Source organism: Sarcophilus harrisii, chromosome 4 (assembly GCF_902635505.1).
Source record: "Sarcophilus harrisii chromosome 4, mSarHar1.11, whole genome shotgun sequence".
Classification (NCBI taxonomy): Eukaryota; Metazoa; Chordata; class Mammalia; order Dasyuromorphia; family Dasyuridae; genus Sarcophilus; species Sarcophilus harrisii.
The window spans coordinates 1,008,879-1,028,928 of record NC_045429.1 but is presented as its reverse complement, the minus strand read 5'-3'; the positions used below and the strand labels follow the sequence as shown (position 1 = coordinate 1,028,928).

At 43.0% G+C, this 20,050-nt stretch overlaps 1 protein-coding gene across 1 annotated transcript in view; it reads left to right on the top strand.

Annotated features, from left to right (window-relative positions):
- ST6GALNAC5 (ST6 N-acetylgalactosaminide alpha-2,6-sialyltransferase 5) overlaps positions 1 to 20,050 on the top strand; it is a 209,696-nt gene that overhangs the window by 177,882 nt on the left and 11,764 nt on the right. Inside the window, exons 3-4 of the mRNA XM_031968859.1 lie at positions 182 to 591; positions 9,569 to 9,676. Coding sequence (XP_031824719.1) covers positions 182 to 591; positions 9,569 to 9,676 — 518 coding nt within the window. The remainder of the gene's footprint in view (positions 1 to 181; positions 592 to 9,568; positions 9,677 to 20,050) is intronic.

The following is a 20,050-nucleotide window of genomic DNA, read 5'->3' as shown; positions in this document are numbered from 1 at the left end:
CTGGTTGTTAAAATTTGCAAGCCCAACCCCACCACCTGATGGTATTTATTGACCACCACTGAATGAAACCTGTCGGTGTTGTGTCCCCCAACTGCCGGCATCCCTAATTACCCCCTTCTCTAGAGACGAACCCCTGCTCCTTCCCTTGTTGATCAGCCTTTGTTTCTCTGATGCTTTACAGTCCCTGAAGATGCACTGCAGAGACTGCGCCCTGGTGACAAGCTCGGGTCACCTCCTGGGAAGCCGGCAGGGAGAGCGCATAGACCAGACCGAGTGTGTGATCCGCATGAACGACGCGCCCACCCGCGGCTACGGCCGGGACGTGGGCAACAAGACTAGCCTTCGCGTCATCGCCCATTCCAGCATCCAGAGGATTCTCCACAAGAGGCAGGAACTCTTAAACATGAGCCAGGGCACCGTGTTCATCTTCTGGGGGCCCAGCAACTACATGCGCAGGGATGGCAAAGGGCTGGTCTACAACAACCTGCAGCTGATGAATCAGGTCCTCCCCAGACTAAAGGTCTTCATGATCACCAGGCACAAGATGCTCCACTTCGACGAGCTCTTCAAACGGGAAACTGGCAAAGACAGGTAAGGGAGCTCCAGCGCACGCTGCCCCCAGCTCTTCCATGGCGGGTTCCTGCCAATCCTGACGTTCTGTGGTTCTGTGACAAGGAGATCGCTTGGGTTCCTCCCAGCTCGGGAAGAAACTGGCCAAATACATGAGAGGATTTAAGCAGAAAGGAACATTGTGCCTGTTTGGAAAGCTTTTTGTGAGAAAGGATCCTGGGATCACCTTTCATGGAACCGCAGAAAGTGAGCGCTTGGAGGGACCTTTGGAAATCCTCCAGAATGGTAGATTTAGAGATGGAAGTGACTTCAGGGATCATTGCGCTCAACTCCCTGCCCCACCCCCAATTCATACGTGTATTTTGCAGATCCTGAAGCCAGAGACTAATGCTGGCTAGGGTATCCAAGAGCCTGGTTCAAATCCCAGCTGTGCCATTAACTTCCTGTCCCCTCCCGGGGCCTCAGTTACAGTTCTGTAAAATGGAGCATCAGAGGATGAAATGCTCTTTTCCTCTCTTTTCCTCTCTAAATGAACATCCAAGCATCCAGCTGGAGGTCTCTCCTCTGTACCACGTAGAAAAGAAAGATCTGTCTTTCTATTTTAGAAAGAATCCTTAGCAATTAGGATGAACTATTCAATCTTAAGATAGCTTGTATGCACAATTTATTTACAGCAATATTAATAACTGGTATTTCCAAAACATTTTGAAATCTGCCAGCTCCTTGATCTACCTTTTCTCAACAAATCTCAGAGGTAAAGACTACAAGCCCTAGTGATCCCCAGTTTACAGATGAGAACGCTGAGGCTCAGCCAGGGCTGAGTCATGTAGGAGATCACACAGCTGGTAAATGGTGGGGGAAATAGTTGAGTCTTGAGTCTTCCTGACTCCAGGCTAGCAAACGTGCTACCTAAAAGGGAGAGAGATGGTGGTTTTCCATATCACTTTAGGGTAACATAACCAGAATTACTTTTTGACTTGTTTGTGAAAATTGGAATGAAGGGAGCCTCTTTTATGGTGGAAATCCAACTACCTTTTACAAGGTGATGACAACTTTTGGGTAGAATTGTTTCTAAAAGGTGGGTCAGTAGCACCTTAAATCAACAATTGGCAAAGTGAATTTTTCAATTTTTTTTGAAGCCCATAGAAATCCAAAGGGCACAGAATGTAAATAAAAGTTCTTTGGTTTAGTCATGTTTAATTATGGTCAAAAAAGGACAAAAATAAAATTTAACTTAAAAAATTTAAAAAGAGGTAGCTGGATAATGCAGTGCATAGAGCACCAGCCCTAAAATCAGGAGGACTTGAGTTCAAATCTGACCTCAGATACTTAACACTTCCTAGCTGTGGGACCCTGGGCAAATCACTTAACCCAATTGCCTCAGCAAAAATTTTAAAAATTAAATTAAATTAAAAAGACAAAAAGAGCATTATGACCAGCCCATTCATTTCCCAGATGAAGAAGTGGAGGTCTCAGAGGTATAGTGGCTCACTGAAGGTCATGCAGCAAGGTGGCCTTTTTCAATTCAATGGGCATCCATCAGGCACCTATTCATTTGCTATGAATACAAAGATATTTTGGCCCTGACTGGGACAGTTAAGTGGTGCAGTCTTGATTATGACACTTGCTAGCTGTGCCTGAGTAAGTCACTTAACCCTAATTGACTTACAAAAAGTAAAATAAAATGGGCCCTGACCTCAAGGACCATACATTCTACAAAGGGGCCCACATGTAGCTAAATACAATTAATTTTAGTGTGGAAAGAGACCTAATGACTAGAAGTTCTTAACCAAAGGGTCAGTGCATTTGGGATTTTTAAGAATATTTTGGTTAATTGCATTTCATTAAACAGGTTCCCTTTATATCTTATTTTTATTTGAAATTTGAATTTATGATTCTGAGAAAGGATCTATAGATTTCATCAGACTGACTGCTAAGGAGACTGGGGCAAAGCAAAGTGGAGAATTCTTGAATGGGAAGAGTTTCAAATGTTCTTGCCCAGAGGATGGAGCTGCTGGCATTGGGCCTCCAGACAGGAAGCCCATGGGAGGCCCCCTGGGCAAAACCAAGAGTGGAGGAGCCATGGGAACAATAGATGTGTCTGCTGGCTCATGATGGGAAGAAGAGTAACAGGGAGTCGGGGATCTTGTCTTTAAATGCCAAGCTTAGCATCTGTATTTTATCCCAGAAGTCATAGGGAACCACTGAGGAATCTTAGGAGGAACGTGACTTCCGAGATGATGAGAGTCTGGGTTACACTGGTGGTATTTATTGGAAGTGGAGAGAAAAGTACAGGTGTGAGAGATTCAGGGGAGGTAGAATGAATAGGACTTGTCGTTAATTAGATATGGGGAAGGGATTAATTAGATAAGGGGAATGAAGAGTGAGCTCACCCCAAGGAGGCACATCTGGGTGACCCAAATTATGGGGATGCTTTCAACAGGACAGGCAAGTCTGGAAGAGCACAGGCTTTGGGGACTAGGAGAGACGAGGTCTGTGTATCTGAGTGATCGATGCAGCGAGTCGGGAGATGTGCCTAGAAGGTGGTTGATGGTGTTTGGCTGCGGCGCTTGAGAGAGACTATTATCAGAAAGATGATCATGGCAGCCAGCAGAGCTGATGAGATCCACCAGACAGAGAATGTAGGGAAAGAAGATGTGAAGGGTCAGGAAGAAATATCTGGGGACGCCCATGGTCAGAAGATGAGACATGGATGATCCAGTGAAGGAAACACTGAGATTTCAGGTCCCTAAGAAGAGAACCAGTGGGACACAGCATCATGAAAACTGGGGGAAAAGAGAAGAGGGGGTGAGCTGGGGAGAAGAAGTGTTCTGGGGAAGGAGTATGCTGGGGGAACAGAGGTGTGCTGGGAGAAGGTTGTGCTGAGGGAGCCGGGGATGGGCTGGGGAAGCAGGGGATGGGCTGGGGAAGAGGGAGGTAGAAGTTGGCCAACAGTGTCCAAACCAAGAGAGAGGAAGCCTGCGAACGACCATCACATTGAGCATTTTAGACACTGTTGGCAACTTTAGGGAAAAAGTATCCATTGAAATATGAGAACAAAGTCCCGATTGAATGGAATAGAGAAGTCCATGGAAGGAGAAGAGCGTAGCAGAGCAGCTACAAAACTGGACTGGGGTCAGGAAGACAGAAGGCTTGGGTTCAACCCATCCGGGCTATGACCTTGGGTGTTGTTGAGTCATTTCAATCATGTTCACATCACATGTTCTTTGTGATCCCATTTGGGGTTTTCTTGGCAAAGATCCTGAAAGATTGGCCATTTCCTTCTCCACCTCATTTTACAGATAAGGAAACTAAGGCAAATCGGGTGAATTGACATGCCTGGGATCACACAGCCAGGGAATGTCTGAGGTCAGATTTGAACTCAAGAAGATGAAACTCCTGACTCCCAGCCCAGCATTCTCTGCAGTCTGGCACCTCCTAGCTGCCCCAAGGGGACCGGGAACAAATCACTCTATAGCTCTGACTGAGACAACTCTCTTGCCAGCCTATAAACAGAATGGCAGCTATTGATCTGCCTCAGTGAAGTAACTACAACAATGAAATCTCAAGTATGATTTTAAAAAAGAGCAGGGATCAAGAACTAGGGAGGTCAAGGGCAAGAGCTGGCAGGAAGGCAGAGGTTAGGGGAAGGCTGGGTTTCGATTCTGGACCGAAGTGGGTAGGTGCTGGGACAATGGAAGGGTTAGGATGCTGGGGCATTTGAGGTATAGAGGGGGGTGCAGGAGCGGGGAGGGGAAGGCGCTCCCTTCATCCCTCCACCAGACTGATTTCCCCCGGGCAGGAGGACAGTGAATGTTTATTAACTGACAACATACAAACAACTATAAAAATAATCTTTAGAAAGGATAACTATCTGAGCCTTAGTTTCCCTCTCTATTAAAATGGGAATATAACAGCAGCTACTTCCTTTTCCACTCCTCCTGGTCCCCTTGATGCACAGGTGGGCCTGAGGTACTTGACTATTCTGGGCCTGTCCTTGGATGCTTAGTTCTTCAGGCTGTTCCACAGCTGGCTAAAACAACTGCTGCTCGTATCTGAATCCAGGTCTGAAGCTAAGCGTCACCGGAATCCCTCAGGGATCCCTCTCTTAACTGCGGGACCCTCTCCCCCTTCCCCTCCAACCCAATCCTTGGGGGGTGGCAAGGGGGTGATTTGTCCTCCTCCATTCGGTCCTATGTAGCTTGGAACCTGGGAGTAATAATAGTCGTGATATCTATTAACCATTGGTTCTAAATGCTATGGATTATTTATTATTGAACTCACAAAGAGCAACAACATATTGGTAACATAAAAATGGAAGGATGCGAACTTCAGGCTTGTCGCGAGAAAGGAAATGTGATTTAGCCTAATAGCTTAGACAAGAAAGGAGAGCGTTGTTTGTTCACTGGATTGTGATTTAGAGAAGTTTTTTACTGTGTTAAGTCAGAGGAGAAAATACCCCCAAACTCTGGGCAGTGAGGAAGCACTCCAAGAGGCACTGATTGCACCCCGGTATTCCCTAATATTAGAAAGTAACTGTACTTGAAAATAACTTTATAATTGAATAAGGGGACATTAGGAAAATACGATTGAGAACCAATATTATAGTAATTAGATAAAAGGAACATAAATGAAATAACTGCAGGAAGAGCATTGCCGTGGAGATTATAAATGAGATTCTGGCAGAGCAGAAAGTCCTTTAACTGTAATTTAGTGCGCACTATAGAATTATCAGCTCTGTGTGTTACTTCATCATATAAAAGAATATTTGATAATTTCCCCTAATAAGCACATGACAGCTCTTCATATTCTTTCATTAGAAATGATTAAGCAGGAGAAAAGCAGGAGAGATTCCTTTCTTGGGGAAGGGTTCAAAGCTTCGGAGAAGGGCGTCGCTTTTGTGCTGGGGTTTCCATGGCATCCTGGCCAGAAGGATGCTGGAGCCAGCCTGAGTCACCAGGAACTCGCCTTTATAAAGGCCAATGGCAGCTTTCCAGTCTCCCAGTAGGCATTCTTTCCCATTGTACCCAAGGAACTTTGAATCCATTCAAATTCCCTTCTTTGCTTCGGGTTCGGGTAGCCAGCCCCTGGGAAAGGGAGGTGACAGAAAGGGCCCAGTCGTTCATTCCCAGCCTCCCACATGCCATTTCAAGGGCACAAAGAGTTCTCCTTCCCGCTAGCTCCACAGCTGTCTATCTTTGGCATCCCAGAGCAGAACTCCCCTCCAGCTTCGTCCACCCAGCTAATCCGGCAGAGCTCTCCTTGGGAAGGTCCGAGGTTCTTCCTCTTACAGCCCCTCCCAATAACCTGCCCCACTTTTTACTCAACCTATGGACCTTGCCAGCATAGAAACAGACCTGGCTCAGATGTCAGGGGACCTGATTTCCAGAGCCACCTTAGAAGATGAATCCCTCCACTTCTCTGCTTCTAATCCTAATTTCACTCTATAACCATGAACCTAGGAACTCGATTATTTTTAAAGTCCTTTGCAATTCTATATCTGTGATCTCCCTTTCCCCCCCAATCTCTCCCCAAAAGAGACCACAGGAGCATCATTTTCCTGCATAAATCGACCTTAAAGACTATATATTCCTACACCTTCATTTCCCAGTTGAAGAACTAAGTGAGGTGCCCTGGGTCGTGGGACCTGAATCCACATCCTCTGGCTGCGGGTCTGCACTGGAATCCTCTCTAACCAAGCTGATTCTCCAATCTTGTGTGGGTATTTACACCTTGGAAATCTGCAAAGCTGCACATCAAGTCTTGATAGTGACAGAGGAATCGTGAAGGAAGCGTGTCATCCACACTTGGATTCGGGAAAGGGGAGACACAGAAGTAGTTGTTAAATATACCAGAACCCTCCTATCTGATTCCAAATTTGTGCAATGTGGCCATGGCTTCAGGGAAAGAAGGAGGCCCCTATTAATGGCTAGTAAAGTTCACCTAACACAGTGCCAGGCACGTGGTACCGGACACTAGACCAGCTCTCATTGACTGATTTGTTGTTTGATGTCATGACGATCCTTTCTAATGGTTTTAAATCTAGCTCTGAGACTTAGATTATCCTGCCTATGGGAGCAATCAGCCTCTGCATTAAGGCTGAAGGGTGATGGAGGAAATGGCTAGATCGATGGGGTCCCCTCAGACTATGTGAGCCTGACTGCCAAGTTAAGAGAGCGAGGGTCTAATTTTCCCTCCCTTGGGGAATAGGGCAATTACTCAGGCCAGGTTATTTTAGAATTGGACATCAGAGGACCCTGATTGCAGGACCCACTAGTCCCCTGACCCATCAGACATCTGGAGCAAAAAAAAATCTCTTTGTATCTTATTCCTTCTCCTCCCTTCCCCACCTCCCTCTCAACTAACTCCACTCCCCGTGAAATGCAAAGGAGAAGAGGTCCTTTCAAAAGAAAATCATTGCCTATCAAGGAGGGGCACTATATAATGCTTGGACTTTAAAAAAAAAAAAAAGAACGATCCTGTGAAATCTCTTATTCGCCTCACACATGACACTGCGACTGGGCAAAGTCAGACAGTCTGACCTTGGGGATAAGGTGTTTGAAACTGGCTAATGAGCCATGGCACGACCACTCCAAAATGAAAAGAAAATAAAAGAGGGCTCCAGCGAGGAAAGGAAATGACCCCCAGCTGTATCACAGGGAGGCTGAAAAGAAAATAAAAGCGGGCTCCAGCGAGGAAAGGAAATGACCCCCAGCTGTATCACGGGGAGCACTCTATTGCTGTCAAGTTCCTCTTCCAGCTGTCATCTCCCAGGGCTTGTCCTCAGAAGAGACCAAAGAGTCTGGAGGCCTGAGAAAGATGGGAAACTTTCTGGTCTTTCCAAGAACAGAATCTGACCCTAAATGACTCAGGGCAAGCTGAGTAAACAGTTCTGGAGGCACTGACAGGACAGAGGCTCTCTTCCCTTGTGTCTGTTCCTCAGCCTAGTGAGGAAGGACAGGCTTCATCAAAGTGGGAAGGACAATGGAGAGGTCAGCACCAAGGACAGATTGCTTGGTTTGTCTCATTTGGGGTAAGATCTTATGGCAGCATATTCCCAGACACCAAGATTTCTGCTTATTCATGTAGATCTAGAACTTCCAAGTTGCAAAGAGTTTCATTAGCTATCTAACCAATCTAGTCCTAAAAAAAAAAAAAAAAAAAAAAAACATGCAACTACAACACCCCAGGAAGTCATTGCCCAGACACATCAGAGACCAATGGAAATCCCATCCTCCCCAGGCAGCCCTATACACTTGGGAAGCTCCTGTGTTTGGCAAGTTTCCTGACTTCCAGACTAAAAAGATCTCTACCAATCCTCCACTGCTCCTAATCCTGTGCTTTGGGTCCCACCAGAACAAATCAGAGACTCTTATCTAGCTCATAGATCTTAAACTGGAGGCAGCATCTCAGAGGCCAACCTCCCCAACTCATTTCCTAGAGAAGGAAGAGAGCCACAAGGGGAAGGGCCTTTTTCCCCTAAGGTCACACACAAATAAGGTCACACGGGTCACCCAGATAGTGGCAGAGGAGGTATTTGAACATGAATCTTTTGCCCTTTGAGTCAGCGTTCTTTCCACTGCACTGCCCTGCTTCAGCCACTGAGCTTTAAAGACTCCATCTCTTCATGTCATCATGGAATGGTATGGTTCAAGTTGTCCAAATGATCTGGCTAATTTTGAAGAATTAGAATTCACCACCCCATTGACCTCCATGAAAGCTCTGGTTTGGGAGGACTGGAGGTGATCTGTGTATTCCCAGGGCACACTAGGTCCTTCCAGGCTGGGAGGGCTGCAGGCTGAGAAAGCAATTAATCAGTGTTTGTTCAAATGAGTTGAATTGAGTAAGGGCTGGTGTGGATTCTGTATGTCACTCAAACTAGCTGAGCTAAGTTTTAGAAGTTTTATTGTCAGACAGTGAGCCATGAACGATGACCTTTCTGACTACAACAACTCGAAAGATTCACATCAGCTATTAGAGGTGACCAACATAAGATTGAGATAAAAAATCTCTGGACTAATTCAGATCAACTCAATTCAAAAAAAGCACTTCTTAGGCACCCACTCTGTGCCATGCGCTGTCCTTAGTGCTGACGAGGCAAAGTCCAAAACCCTACCCTCGTGGGGATTACATTCTCCAGAAGATATGACATGGATACAGAGATGGGTTGAAATTTAATATTAGTTACTATCCATTTGACCTCAGACAAATCATTTTCCTTCTCTCGGAATAAGTTTTCTCATTTGCAAAATGAGAGAATCTAACCGTGACTGCTAAGTTTCCTTTCAGCTCTAAACCTGGGATCCAAATGTCATCTAAGTGAATGTAAAAATATATGTAATATTTGTAGTAATCATTGTCATAGTGGTAAGTATCATTTATACAGAACCTTAATGTTCACAAAGAGTTTCACAGATATTAATTCATTTGATCCTCACCACAATCCCGGGAGGTCAGTGCTACTATTATTCTTATTTTACAGATGAAGAAACTGAGGTTGCCTTCATTTCAATGACTTTCCCAGGGTCTCACAGCTAGAAATTGTCTAGAGTCAGAATTAAAAATCAGTTCTTCTTGAGTTGACAGAGCATCTGTTTGTTTGTTTTTTTAGGAAATGAACCTTTTAAAAATATTAATAAAATGAATTATAAATTGCTCGACCTTGGTTTCCTTCCTTGTCAAATGAGGGGCCCAGACTCCAGGAGCCCTGGAGTCATTTTCAGCTCCATCATTCTCTGAGCCTGTTGGTCTGGCTCAGATTGTGACTTCGCTGAATTCCAGATACCAGCTTCCAAAAACAGTCTCTGCAGCCTCTGGATTTCCAATAAAGGTTTATGTCATCCAGCACTTTTGTCGAATTGCACTGTAACGTGTGGCAGGTCCAGTTAAGAGATTTCTATTTGATCGAAGACCCGATGACAAAGTTTTTACTGTCTCTTGTCCATATATTTCCGTAAGGGTGTGCCAACCTGGAAGCTTACTTGTGGTTTCCTTTCAGGAAGATCTCCAACACTTGGCTCAGCACTGGCTGGTTCACAATGACGATTGCCTTAGAGCTCTGTGACCGAATAAATGTCTATGGCATGGTGCCCCCCGATTTCTGCAGGTAGGATTTCTTCTGGGAGCTTTCCTCATTGGCAGTGCTGAAGGGGTGGGTTCAAGGAGAGAGGGATGAGGGAAAGCAGGCTGGATTTGGGGTCTGAGGGCCGGTCTCCACCTTGGCCACTGTTATCTGTGGGGCCTCGGGAAGCCTCCCTTGCCAAGTCAGACCTGTCAAATTGAAGGGGTCAGAAGAGAGGGCACCTAAGGCCCCGCCCAGTTCTCAATCTACGATCCTACATCTGATCCTGGAAACGTCTGATTCTGAACATCAGCCCTGAAGCATGTCTAACTGTCTTTTTGAAGCAATTAATTAATGTGTCCCAAGGTCTGCTTTTGAAGGTAACAAACAGCATTTAATTATGTGGTATAAAATATTGAAAGTTTTTGTTTGTACTGCCAGAGAATTAATCCATCTTGTGGGTCTCACTTCTCCCTTGAATATTTATCAGCAGAGAGGAAGGCAATAATTGGCATGATATTAATGTGAAGCGAGCATTAAGAAATATTAGTTTCCTTCTCCTTTGAAAGGAAAGTGGTGATTCTTTAATGAGCTAAAGAGGGTGATTCTTCTGACAGTTGGGACTGTTTTCTAAAATTAAACTCTTTCTCCAAGTCTGGCTCTCTCATCTATGCCATCTCTCTTGTGACTGCAAATCTGGAGCTGAATGCTTGGACTTGCCTGATCCGGGTTTATTTTATTTTTATGTTAAAAGGAGTTAAGAGCATCTCCTCTGATACATCCTCTCATCTGAATGGCATGAGTTCAGCAAACTTTGACCCCCTCCCAAAGTCCATAACCTGATTTATTGGAAGTCACTGAAACCCTACCCACAATCGGGGCTTCTTAATAAGAATGAACCTCTTCCTTTAAAATATTTTTAAAACTATATTTCAGTGTAGTTTCCTTTGTAATCCCACATGTACTAATTAGCCTGATTTTTCTGGCTCTATCTGAGAGGCATTTTGTATGTGACCTTGACATGAAGGTCAGACACCCATAGAGAATGCACTAAGGAGTCTTCAGGTCTCAGGAATGGGTTCCCCTCATCCTGACACCCCTCCAGGGACCAGGCAGGAAAACAGAGAGAGGTGAGGAAGGTTGGCCGGGAGATGACCGAGTGACTGGAGCCACCTTCCTCCTAGGGACACTGAAAGGGTCACATCTTGTCAGCTTCCAGGGAGGATGGAAGGGCATTGATGACATTCGGAGTCTTTGGTCTGGGGGACCAGAAGCCTCCAAGACATGAATTGGTCCCCTGTTACTTCTCCATTTAGAATTTGCCTCCGTGGGACTGTTGGCTGCCCAGCCGTGTAACGGCAGGCCCACACAGAACAATACCGCGCGGCCATCTATTAGGTATCGAGCTGCTCTGGCGCCCCTGCATATTCCCCAATCTGTCATCTGAATCCAAAGAATTATCCACACTGGGCCAGGCTCTTCAAGTGAAACAGCAGTGTTCATGGTCCCCTGTTCTGCGGCACATTAACCCTTTCAGGCCCCGAGCAGCTGGGGGTCTCTTCCCGGGAGCCCAAAGGTCTCGTAGAGCTTCTTGGTCGAAGCGATGGGCACCTCAGGCTTCAGTGAAGCATCCTTATCTCACCGAGAAAATGTCTTGGGGTCAGTCCTTCCCTCTCAGGCCCTAAGTCGGAGCTGAGCCATGATCCCTCTGCAGGAGGGGCGAGACCCCCACCCAGGCCAGGGCCGACCCCTTTCTGAAGAGACAGCCCCCACACCCCACAGGGAAGCCGAAGGGTCTGCTGAGGCGGCAAGTACCAGGGAACTCATATTGGGGTAGGGGGGTGAGGAACCTGTCCTGCATCTGAGCAAGGGACTTTGCTGCCCATAGAAGTGTGTTGGACATGCTGGAATGAGGCCGGGTAAGAGGAGAAAAACAAGATCAGTGCCTTAACTTCCCTTTGGTTCTGGCTTCAATTCACCTGCAGTCAGAGAGGATTCTCTGGATGTCTAAGCCGAGGTCAGAGAATTATCTGAGTAGAGAGCTTCTGTCCAGGGGCAATGAGGGCAGCCAGTCGGGTGAGAAACTTTAGGAGGCACTTCCTGGGACCTGGCACTGTGCTCAACTAATAGGGGCAGTCCATAGAGCACAGAGACTGGAGTCAGGAAGAAGACCCGCCGAACTGTGTGTCCCTGGACTATTCATTTGCCTCCCTCAGTTTTCCCGATAGAATAATGGGAATAATAAAAGCATCTGCCTCCAGGGCTGAGGAGAGCCTCAGATGATATCACGCTCAAGCTTTGGCCAACCTTTCAGTATTGCGTCATTATAACAATTATCACTATTTGCCCAGACACTGGAGTGGAAAGAAAAGATTTAACTGGAGCCTGGCAGTGTTCTCACTGGCTTTTTTGCAGTTTTGATAGCTGTAGAGACTTGCCATCTCCCCTGATGGGCAGAGATCCTAGCTTCTTGTGCTCCCAAAGAGACACACTCGGATAACAGGGAGGACTCACACATGGAGGGGGAGGGAGGAGGAGGAAGCTAAGGCTAGTAGGCTGCAATGTGCCATCTTGGTCTGCGTGAAGAGAGGCCAGGGGGCCTAGCCTTGTGCCATCTTCTGCCAAGGGGCTTTGTTTAGTCCTGGGCTCCCTGGATGAGCTGGGAAGAGTTTGGGAGAGGACTCCCGGGAGGCAGCCACCCTGTCAGGGTAGCTGAGGGGGCCCACCCCCTTTGGACAGGGGCGCTGCCTTGGCCAACTTTTTTGCTATTATAAGAATTTTTCTGATGAACATAGCAAGGTGCCATAGTTGGCATTCTGGTGCCCACCTAGGAAACCAGTGGTCCCTTTCTTCATTCTACCAAGAGGGAAACTGAGGCTCAGGGGAGTGAATTACTCTCCCAGGTCATCAAGGTAACCAACATCAAGTAGGGATTGAACCAAGGTGCTCTGACTGCAAGCCCAGAACTTACCTCCCTGGTCTCTAGATTCATCTGCACCCCCCGTGCTTCCCCCCAGTGCCATATACCCATGCACCGACAACCATAAATGAGGGGATGCAAGTAACACTAGAGACAGCACCAAGACGTATTACTCTGCAGCAGGGAGGCCCCTAAATCAGGCCCCATCTCTTCTGGAAATCAAACCCTTTCTCTTCAGATGGAAATAAATTGCCGTGAACAATCTACTCTTCCACCTTCAGAAGGAAGCGACAGAGGGATGTTTCCAGACTCCATTTCCATTGTAAATTGTTTGCAATAATAATGGGCTGCACATTAAAATTCTGCCTAATAATCTGATTTCCGGTCATCCTAGGTACATTAACAAGTTTACAACTCTCTGTTCCCCATCGTTTCTGGAGTATTAATTAGTGGAGTAATGGTTCAGAGTGATCACCACCATGGAACTAAATTAATATCTCATCCATAATGTGAAGGACATCTCAAAGGTACCATGAATATCAGAGAGTTGATTCTGCTAGAATTATTAGCCAGAGAGCATTAATAAAGCTGCCAGGACAACAGGGAAGTGTTTCTTCCTTGGCTTCCATCCACGGTGCAGAATAAAAGGAAAGCACAGGATTGGGACTGAATGCTAATGCTCTTGGCCGTGTTTGCATTCATTTCAGTCAGTCAGGTACTAGTAAACTTGTGCTGGGCAGGTGTTGGGCTGGATGCTGCGGACCCAGAGTCCCAGCCCCTGGGGGCTTATGTTCTACTGGAGAGAGGGGAGTGCAACTTGTTCACATATAACCAATTAATAAGCAATTGTTCAGTACTTATCACAGCACAGTCATCAGCACAGTGCAATGCATAGAGCTGCCTTTGGTGGCCCCCCCGACACCTCTATGATCTTGGGCAAGTGACTTGGTGCTTTGGGCAACTCTTCTGGTGTTTAAGCATCAGTGCCTTGGTGGAGTGAGCTTCCTCAGGTGTGAAGTACACAGGACTGGTCCCAGGGCCAGTCACTGTTCCAGGGATGCCATCACACAAAGGAAAGAGTTCCTTTTTTCCAAATTTTTAACACTTCTATTTAAAGTTTTAAATTCCAAATTCTACCCTTTCCCCTCTCTCTCCCTCCCTAACCCTCCTTGAGATAGTAAGCAATCTGGGTTGTATATGTGCAATTGTACAAAACGTTTCCATATTAGTCATTGAGAAGACTCAAATAAAAGAAAAAAGAATAAAAGAAAGTAAAAATCACATGCTTCCGAGTATATCCAATCAATATCACTTCTTTCTCTGGAGGAGGATGGTATACTTCATCATCAGTACTTTGGGATTGTCTTTGATCATTGTATTGCTGGGAAAGCTAAATAGCAATTCTTCATCAAACAATATTGCTGTTATTATATGTAACATTCTCCTGTTTACTTCACTATACATCAGTTCAGGTAAGTCTTTTTAGGCTTTTCTGAAATCATCCTGCTAGTCATTGCTTATGTCATAATAATATTTGATTGCAATCACATACCACAACTTGTCTAGCCATTTCCCTTTGCTGGACAGCTCTTTGATTTCCCATTCTTAGCCATCACAAAAAGAGCTGCTATAAATATTTTTGTATGGAAATAGGTTCTTTTCTCCCTTTTTTGAATGAATTGGGATATATATCTAGCAGTGGTATAACTGGATCAAAGAGTATTCACACTTTTTTGGCCCTTTAGGCTTAGTTCCAAATTGCTTTCAAGAATGATTGGGCCAGTTCACCACTCTACCAATGTACACAACTCTACCAATACTTCATTAGTATCCCAGTTTCTCCACATCCTTTCAACACCCACCATTTTCTCTTTTTTTCATATTAGCCATTCTGATAGTACCTCAAAATTATTTTACTTTGCTTTTCTCTGATTTAGAGCATTTGTCATATCATTATAGATAGCTTTAACTTGTCTAAAAATTGTTTTTCACATTCTTTTACCATTTATCGGGTGGGGAATTACTTTTATTTTTGTAAATTTGACTTAGTTCTCTATATATTTGAGAAAAGAAGCCTTCATCAAAGATAGTTGTCACAATTTTTTTTAAGTTTTTTGCTTTCTTTCTAATTTTGATTGCATTAGTTTTGTTAATGCAAAAACTTTTTATCAAAATTATTTTATAATTCTCTATGTTATTTGGTCCTAAAATCTTCCCTTATCCATAAATCTGACAAATTAGTCCATGCTCTCTTAATCTGCATATGGTATTTCCCTTTATGTATATATCATGTACCCATTTTTGACCTTATCTTGGTATACAATGTGAGATATTATTCTATATTTAAGTTCTGCCATACTATTTTCCAATTTTCCCAGGAGTTTTTGTCAAATAATGAATTTTTGTACCTAAAGCTTCAATTTAGGGATTATCATTTCCCAGAATAGATTACTGTGATCATTTACTATAATATAATTTGTACGTAATCTATTCCACTGATCCACCACTCTTTTTTAGCCTGTACTAGATTGTTTTGATAATTATAAATTTATTATACAATTTGAGATATGATATGGACAGGCCATTTTGTTTTCATTGATTCCCTTGATATCCTTGACTTTTTGTTCTTCTAGATGAAATATTTTTTCTAACTCTATAAAATAATTTTTATACTTTGATTGGTATAGCAATAAATAAACAGATTCAGCTTACCCATGAACAATTAATATAATAATAACGGGCATCTTTGTTACATGACTTATTGAATTGGGAAGGTTTCTAGCTAATCTCCATTCCATATAAGGCTTGTTGATGGTTTGAGGTAAATATTGTTTATCATTTTAATGTAAGCTCCATTTATTCCTATGCACTCTAGTGTTTGTTTAATAGGAACGAGTGCTGTGCTTTGTCAAACATTTTGTCTGCATCTATTGAAATAAGTACACAATTTCTGTTGTTTTATTATTGATATGGTCAATTATGCAAAAAAATTTCCTGATATTGAACTAGCCCTGCATTTCTGGTACAAATCCTACCTGGTCATAGTGTATGATCCTCATGATATATTGCTGTAATTTCTTTGCTAGTGTTTTATTTAAATTTTTGCATCAATATTCACTTTAAAAATTGGTATACAATTTTCTTTCTCTGTTTTGGCTCCACCTGGTTTGGGTGTCATCACCCTACTAGTGTCATAAATTTGGTATGACTCCTTCTTCACCATTTTCCCAAATATTTTATATAGCATAGTGATTAATTATTCTTTAAATGTTTGTGAATCCATTTGTCCTGGGGAAATTTTCTTAAGGAAGTTCATTGATGGCTTCTTCAATTTCTTTTTTCTAAAATTGGATTATTTAAATATTTTGTTTTTTCTTCTCTTCTAATTTATATTAATAATTTATATTTTGTAGATATTCATCCATTTCATTTAGATTGTCAAACTTATTGGCATGTAATTGGGGAAAATAGCTAACAATTGTCTTAATTTCTTCCTCTTTAGTGGTAAATTTACTCCTTTCATTTTTCATCCCTAGTACTTTGTTTTTCTATTCTATTCTATTGTGTTTTTTTTTTTCATTAAACAAGCTTCTAGTTTTATTTATTAGTTTAATTGTTTTCTTGCTTTCAATTTTATTAATCTCTCCTTTGAATTTCAGGGATTTCCAATTTGGTGTTTAATTGGGGGTTTTAAATTTGTTCTTTTTCTAGTTTTTTCTTTTAGTTGCAAGCCCAAAGCATTGATCTTCTTTTTCTCTATTTTATTGATGTACACAATTAGAAGAAGAAATTTCCCCTAATACTACTTTGGCTGCATACCATAAATTTTGATATGTTTGGTATGGTATATACCATAATTATGGTATTGTTGTCATTTTGTTTAATAACATCGATTTTTTTTCTCACGGCAATTGGGGCTAAGTGATTTGCCCAGAGGCACACAGCTAGGAAGTGTTAAAGTGTCTGAGACCAGATTTGAACTTAGATCCTCCTGACTTCAGAGCTGTGCCATCTAGCTGCCCCAGTATCAATTATTTCTATGATTTATTCTTTGGGCACTTTTTTTAGGATTTGATTAATTTTCAATTAATTTGAATCTCTCCATTGTCCATCACTGAATGTGATTTTTATTGCATTTGATCTGAAAAAGATGCATTTATTACTTTTGCTTTTCTAAATTTGGTTGTGAAATTTTTATGTCCTACTATACAGTCAGTTATTACAGTTACCATGTACTTCTGAGAAAACGATATATTCCTTACTATTCCCTTTCAATTTAAGGAACGTATTCCTTCCCAAGCATGAGCATGTGCAGGCTAATGGTTACAGGAGTCAGAATCATACAGCAAGGGAATGACTGAGACATCCCAAAGGATACAGTCTTTGAGTGAGCCAAGGATGCTAAGAGATGGAGATGGAGGAAGACCCAGGGATACTGTGCAAAGGCCTGGTGGCAGGACATGGAGTACTAAGTACAGGGAGACTAAGCAGACCAGTTTGGTTGGAAAGCAAAATATATGGGGATGAGTGATATATAACAATCAGGAAAAAAAATTGACTGAAACTTAGCTGTAATGAGCTTTTCTTTTAAGTAAACTTCTTAATTTATTTATTTTCTTGATTTTTGTCTCTTTTTTTAAATTGGGATTTATGATGTCATTGATTCAGACAATTCCCGGTGTGGAAACTCCCCCCACAGATACAGATCAGTTGCTCTTTGGCAACTTTGCACTTTGGAGGGATACCCAGATTACTGAGAGGCAAAGTAACCTGCCCAAGATCCCTACAAGAACTGTCTATGGCAGAAATGGGATTTGATACCAAGTCTTTCTGATTTCCAAGGCCAGTCCTCTCTCTTGACACTGTAGGACACTCTTGAATAGACTGTACAAGAGGAATGGGCTCTGCCTTTATGTATTTCCTTAAAGCAGAAGTTTTTCACCTTTTTAGGGTGATAAATTCCGTGAGCAGTCAGTTTGGTGAAACTTATGGACCCCCTTTTCAAAATTATGTTTGAATGCATAAAATAAAATAAATTGGCTTAAAAGGAAACCAATTATAATGAAATATGATTATCAAAATTTTTCTTTAAGTTCATATAGACCAGGTTAAAAACCTCTAAAATCAAGTTGTTTAATAGAGTTTATATCTGTGTGTATGTGTGTATGTACACACACACGCATTTATATGGGTATGGGTCATATATCATATATATATATATGTGTGTGTGTGTGTGTGTGTGTGTGTGTGTGTGTGTGTGTGTGTATCCCATATAGTAGACAGAAAAGGTCATCAAAGCAGGGGCAAGATGAGACTGCAGTCAGGAAAAGACACCAAAGTAGGATCAAAACACAGAAATCCAGGGCCAGACAGAGCACGGAGATCCTAAAAGTCAAAGACAAATAATAGGGGTCAAGAACGCTGCAGGGTTTGAACTTGTGGGGTGGAAGAGCTCAGCTCATTCCAAGGAAGGAAGGTATTGTGTGTCCAGCAGGCATCAAGAAACTGGCCTTTCAGACTTGATTTTTCAAGACAAAACAGAAACCAGCCAGCCAAGAATTAGTGGCTAACTGCCAAGGTCAGAACTGACTTTGCTCCTTAGCTGGATCTGTAGCTTCTGTCTGTATTGTGGGAGACCCCAGCTTCTTTCTGTCACTCCATCCTATGCCATCTTTGCCCATGTTTTCCCATAAATCCTCCAAAGAGCATCCCACCAATAGACTGAAGCTTTCCCCTTCTCCTTTTAAACTCTCAGGAATAACCACAAACTGTTCAAACAACTCTAAAAAGCAGATTCCCCAAGAAACTGGCTTTGTTCTTATTGTGTACATTTGGCTGGCGTCCTTTCAATATGGCAGAAGGGCTAACTTCCCATTGTACCTGACCAGTGCTGCCTTTCCAAGTTGATACCGTTTCCATGGCAATAGCTATTGTGCTTGTGGATGCTGCTTTCCTTGCTCACATCACATTTCACAGTTCTCCCCAAGAGTTTTCAAGGTCTTTATTCCTTATAGCTCCCTGATATTCCATTAAGTTGTCTCCATTATGCACAGGGTTTGTCATTTCATCAGTGCAGAAGCTTCTTCCATACCAACAGCTGGCATGTAAACATCACCTTAAGGTTTATAAAGCACCTCCCAAAGATTTGTCCTTTGATCCTCACAATAATCCTGCAAGGTCAGTGCTATTAAGACCCCTACTTTACAGATCAGAAAACTGAGGCGGGCAGAGGAGAAATAACTTGTCCAGGGATTGAACTCGGGTGTTTCAGTCTGCACATCTGGCACTCTGTGCGTTGTGGTGACCTCCACCTCCCTCGGTACTCACCTCACAATCCATACCTGCTCATTACCTGCACATTACATCCACCCACCATGATTTATCCAAGAATTCCTCCAGTGACTGGCACCCTTTTTTGTTGCCTTGGAAAATGCAGCTGTGAACATATTGGTTGATATGGATCTTTTCTGGCTGCCAGGAACCTCCCTGGAGTATAGCCAATGTAATCTTGGGGTCAGAGGATATGAACAGTTTAGCAAATTTTCTTGCAGAGTTTCAAACTGTTTCCCAAAATTATTGAACCAATTTACACCAGCATCTTCCTACAACCCTACCCATGAGGAGTTCTCCCATTTTGTCCTACTTTTGCAAGCTTGATACGTGCAAATTGTTTTCACTTGTATTTTTCTGTTAGATTTGGAACATTTTTTCAGGGGAATGTTGAAAGTTTGTATTTCTTCTTTTAAAAAACACTTATTCAAGTGTTTTGACCTTTTGTCTAGTGGGGGCATTGTTAATGTTAAGTCTCTTGCCTAAAGTGCCACAAATGACTATAATAAATGGATCAATTAGTTAATCAATAAGTATTTATCAGGGACTTGATATGTGATGGAAACTGGGCAAAGCATTGAAGAAAGAGAGACGCACAGAGAGACCCACAGACAGAAACAGGGAGGCACATGGGGAGCTCCTTATTAGACGAGTCAGTTCAGGGAGTGCTGGGGGTGCTCTGTACTCCACAGTCTAGCATCCTGGCCATTTGCTCTTCCTCATTCAGGGTGGTCCATCTCCCATCTTTGCACCATTGCCCACAATGTGTCCCAAGCCTGGAATACTCTTCCTCCTCTTAGAATAACTGACTTCCTTCAAGATGCATCCCAAAAGCCACAGGAGTCCCTTCCTTGTTGCCACAGCGCTGGTAACTTCTCTTTGGTTAGCTTTCTCCTGCCTGGTATGGTTCTTGGATGTTCTCCTTTATATTCATGTTCTCCCACTTGATTGTAAACTCCCAGAAGGCAAGTTACTGTTTTCATTTTTTACTTCATTGTCCCTAGAATTAAGCAACTGATTGCCTAGAGTTTAGTGGATAATTTCATAAAAGTCTCTCCTGCTCTTTGTTGCAATGGCAAGGATGGAGAGATGTGGGCTAGTATACATACATATATATATATATATATATATATATGTATGTATGTATGTATATGTGTAGTTAGGACTGG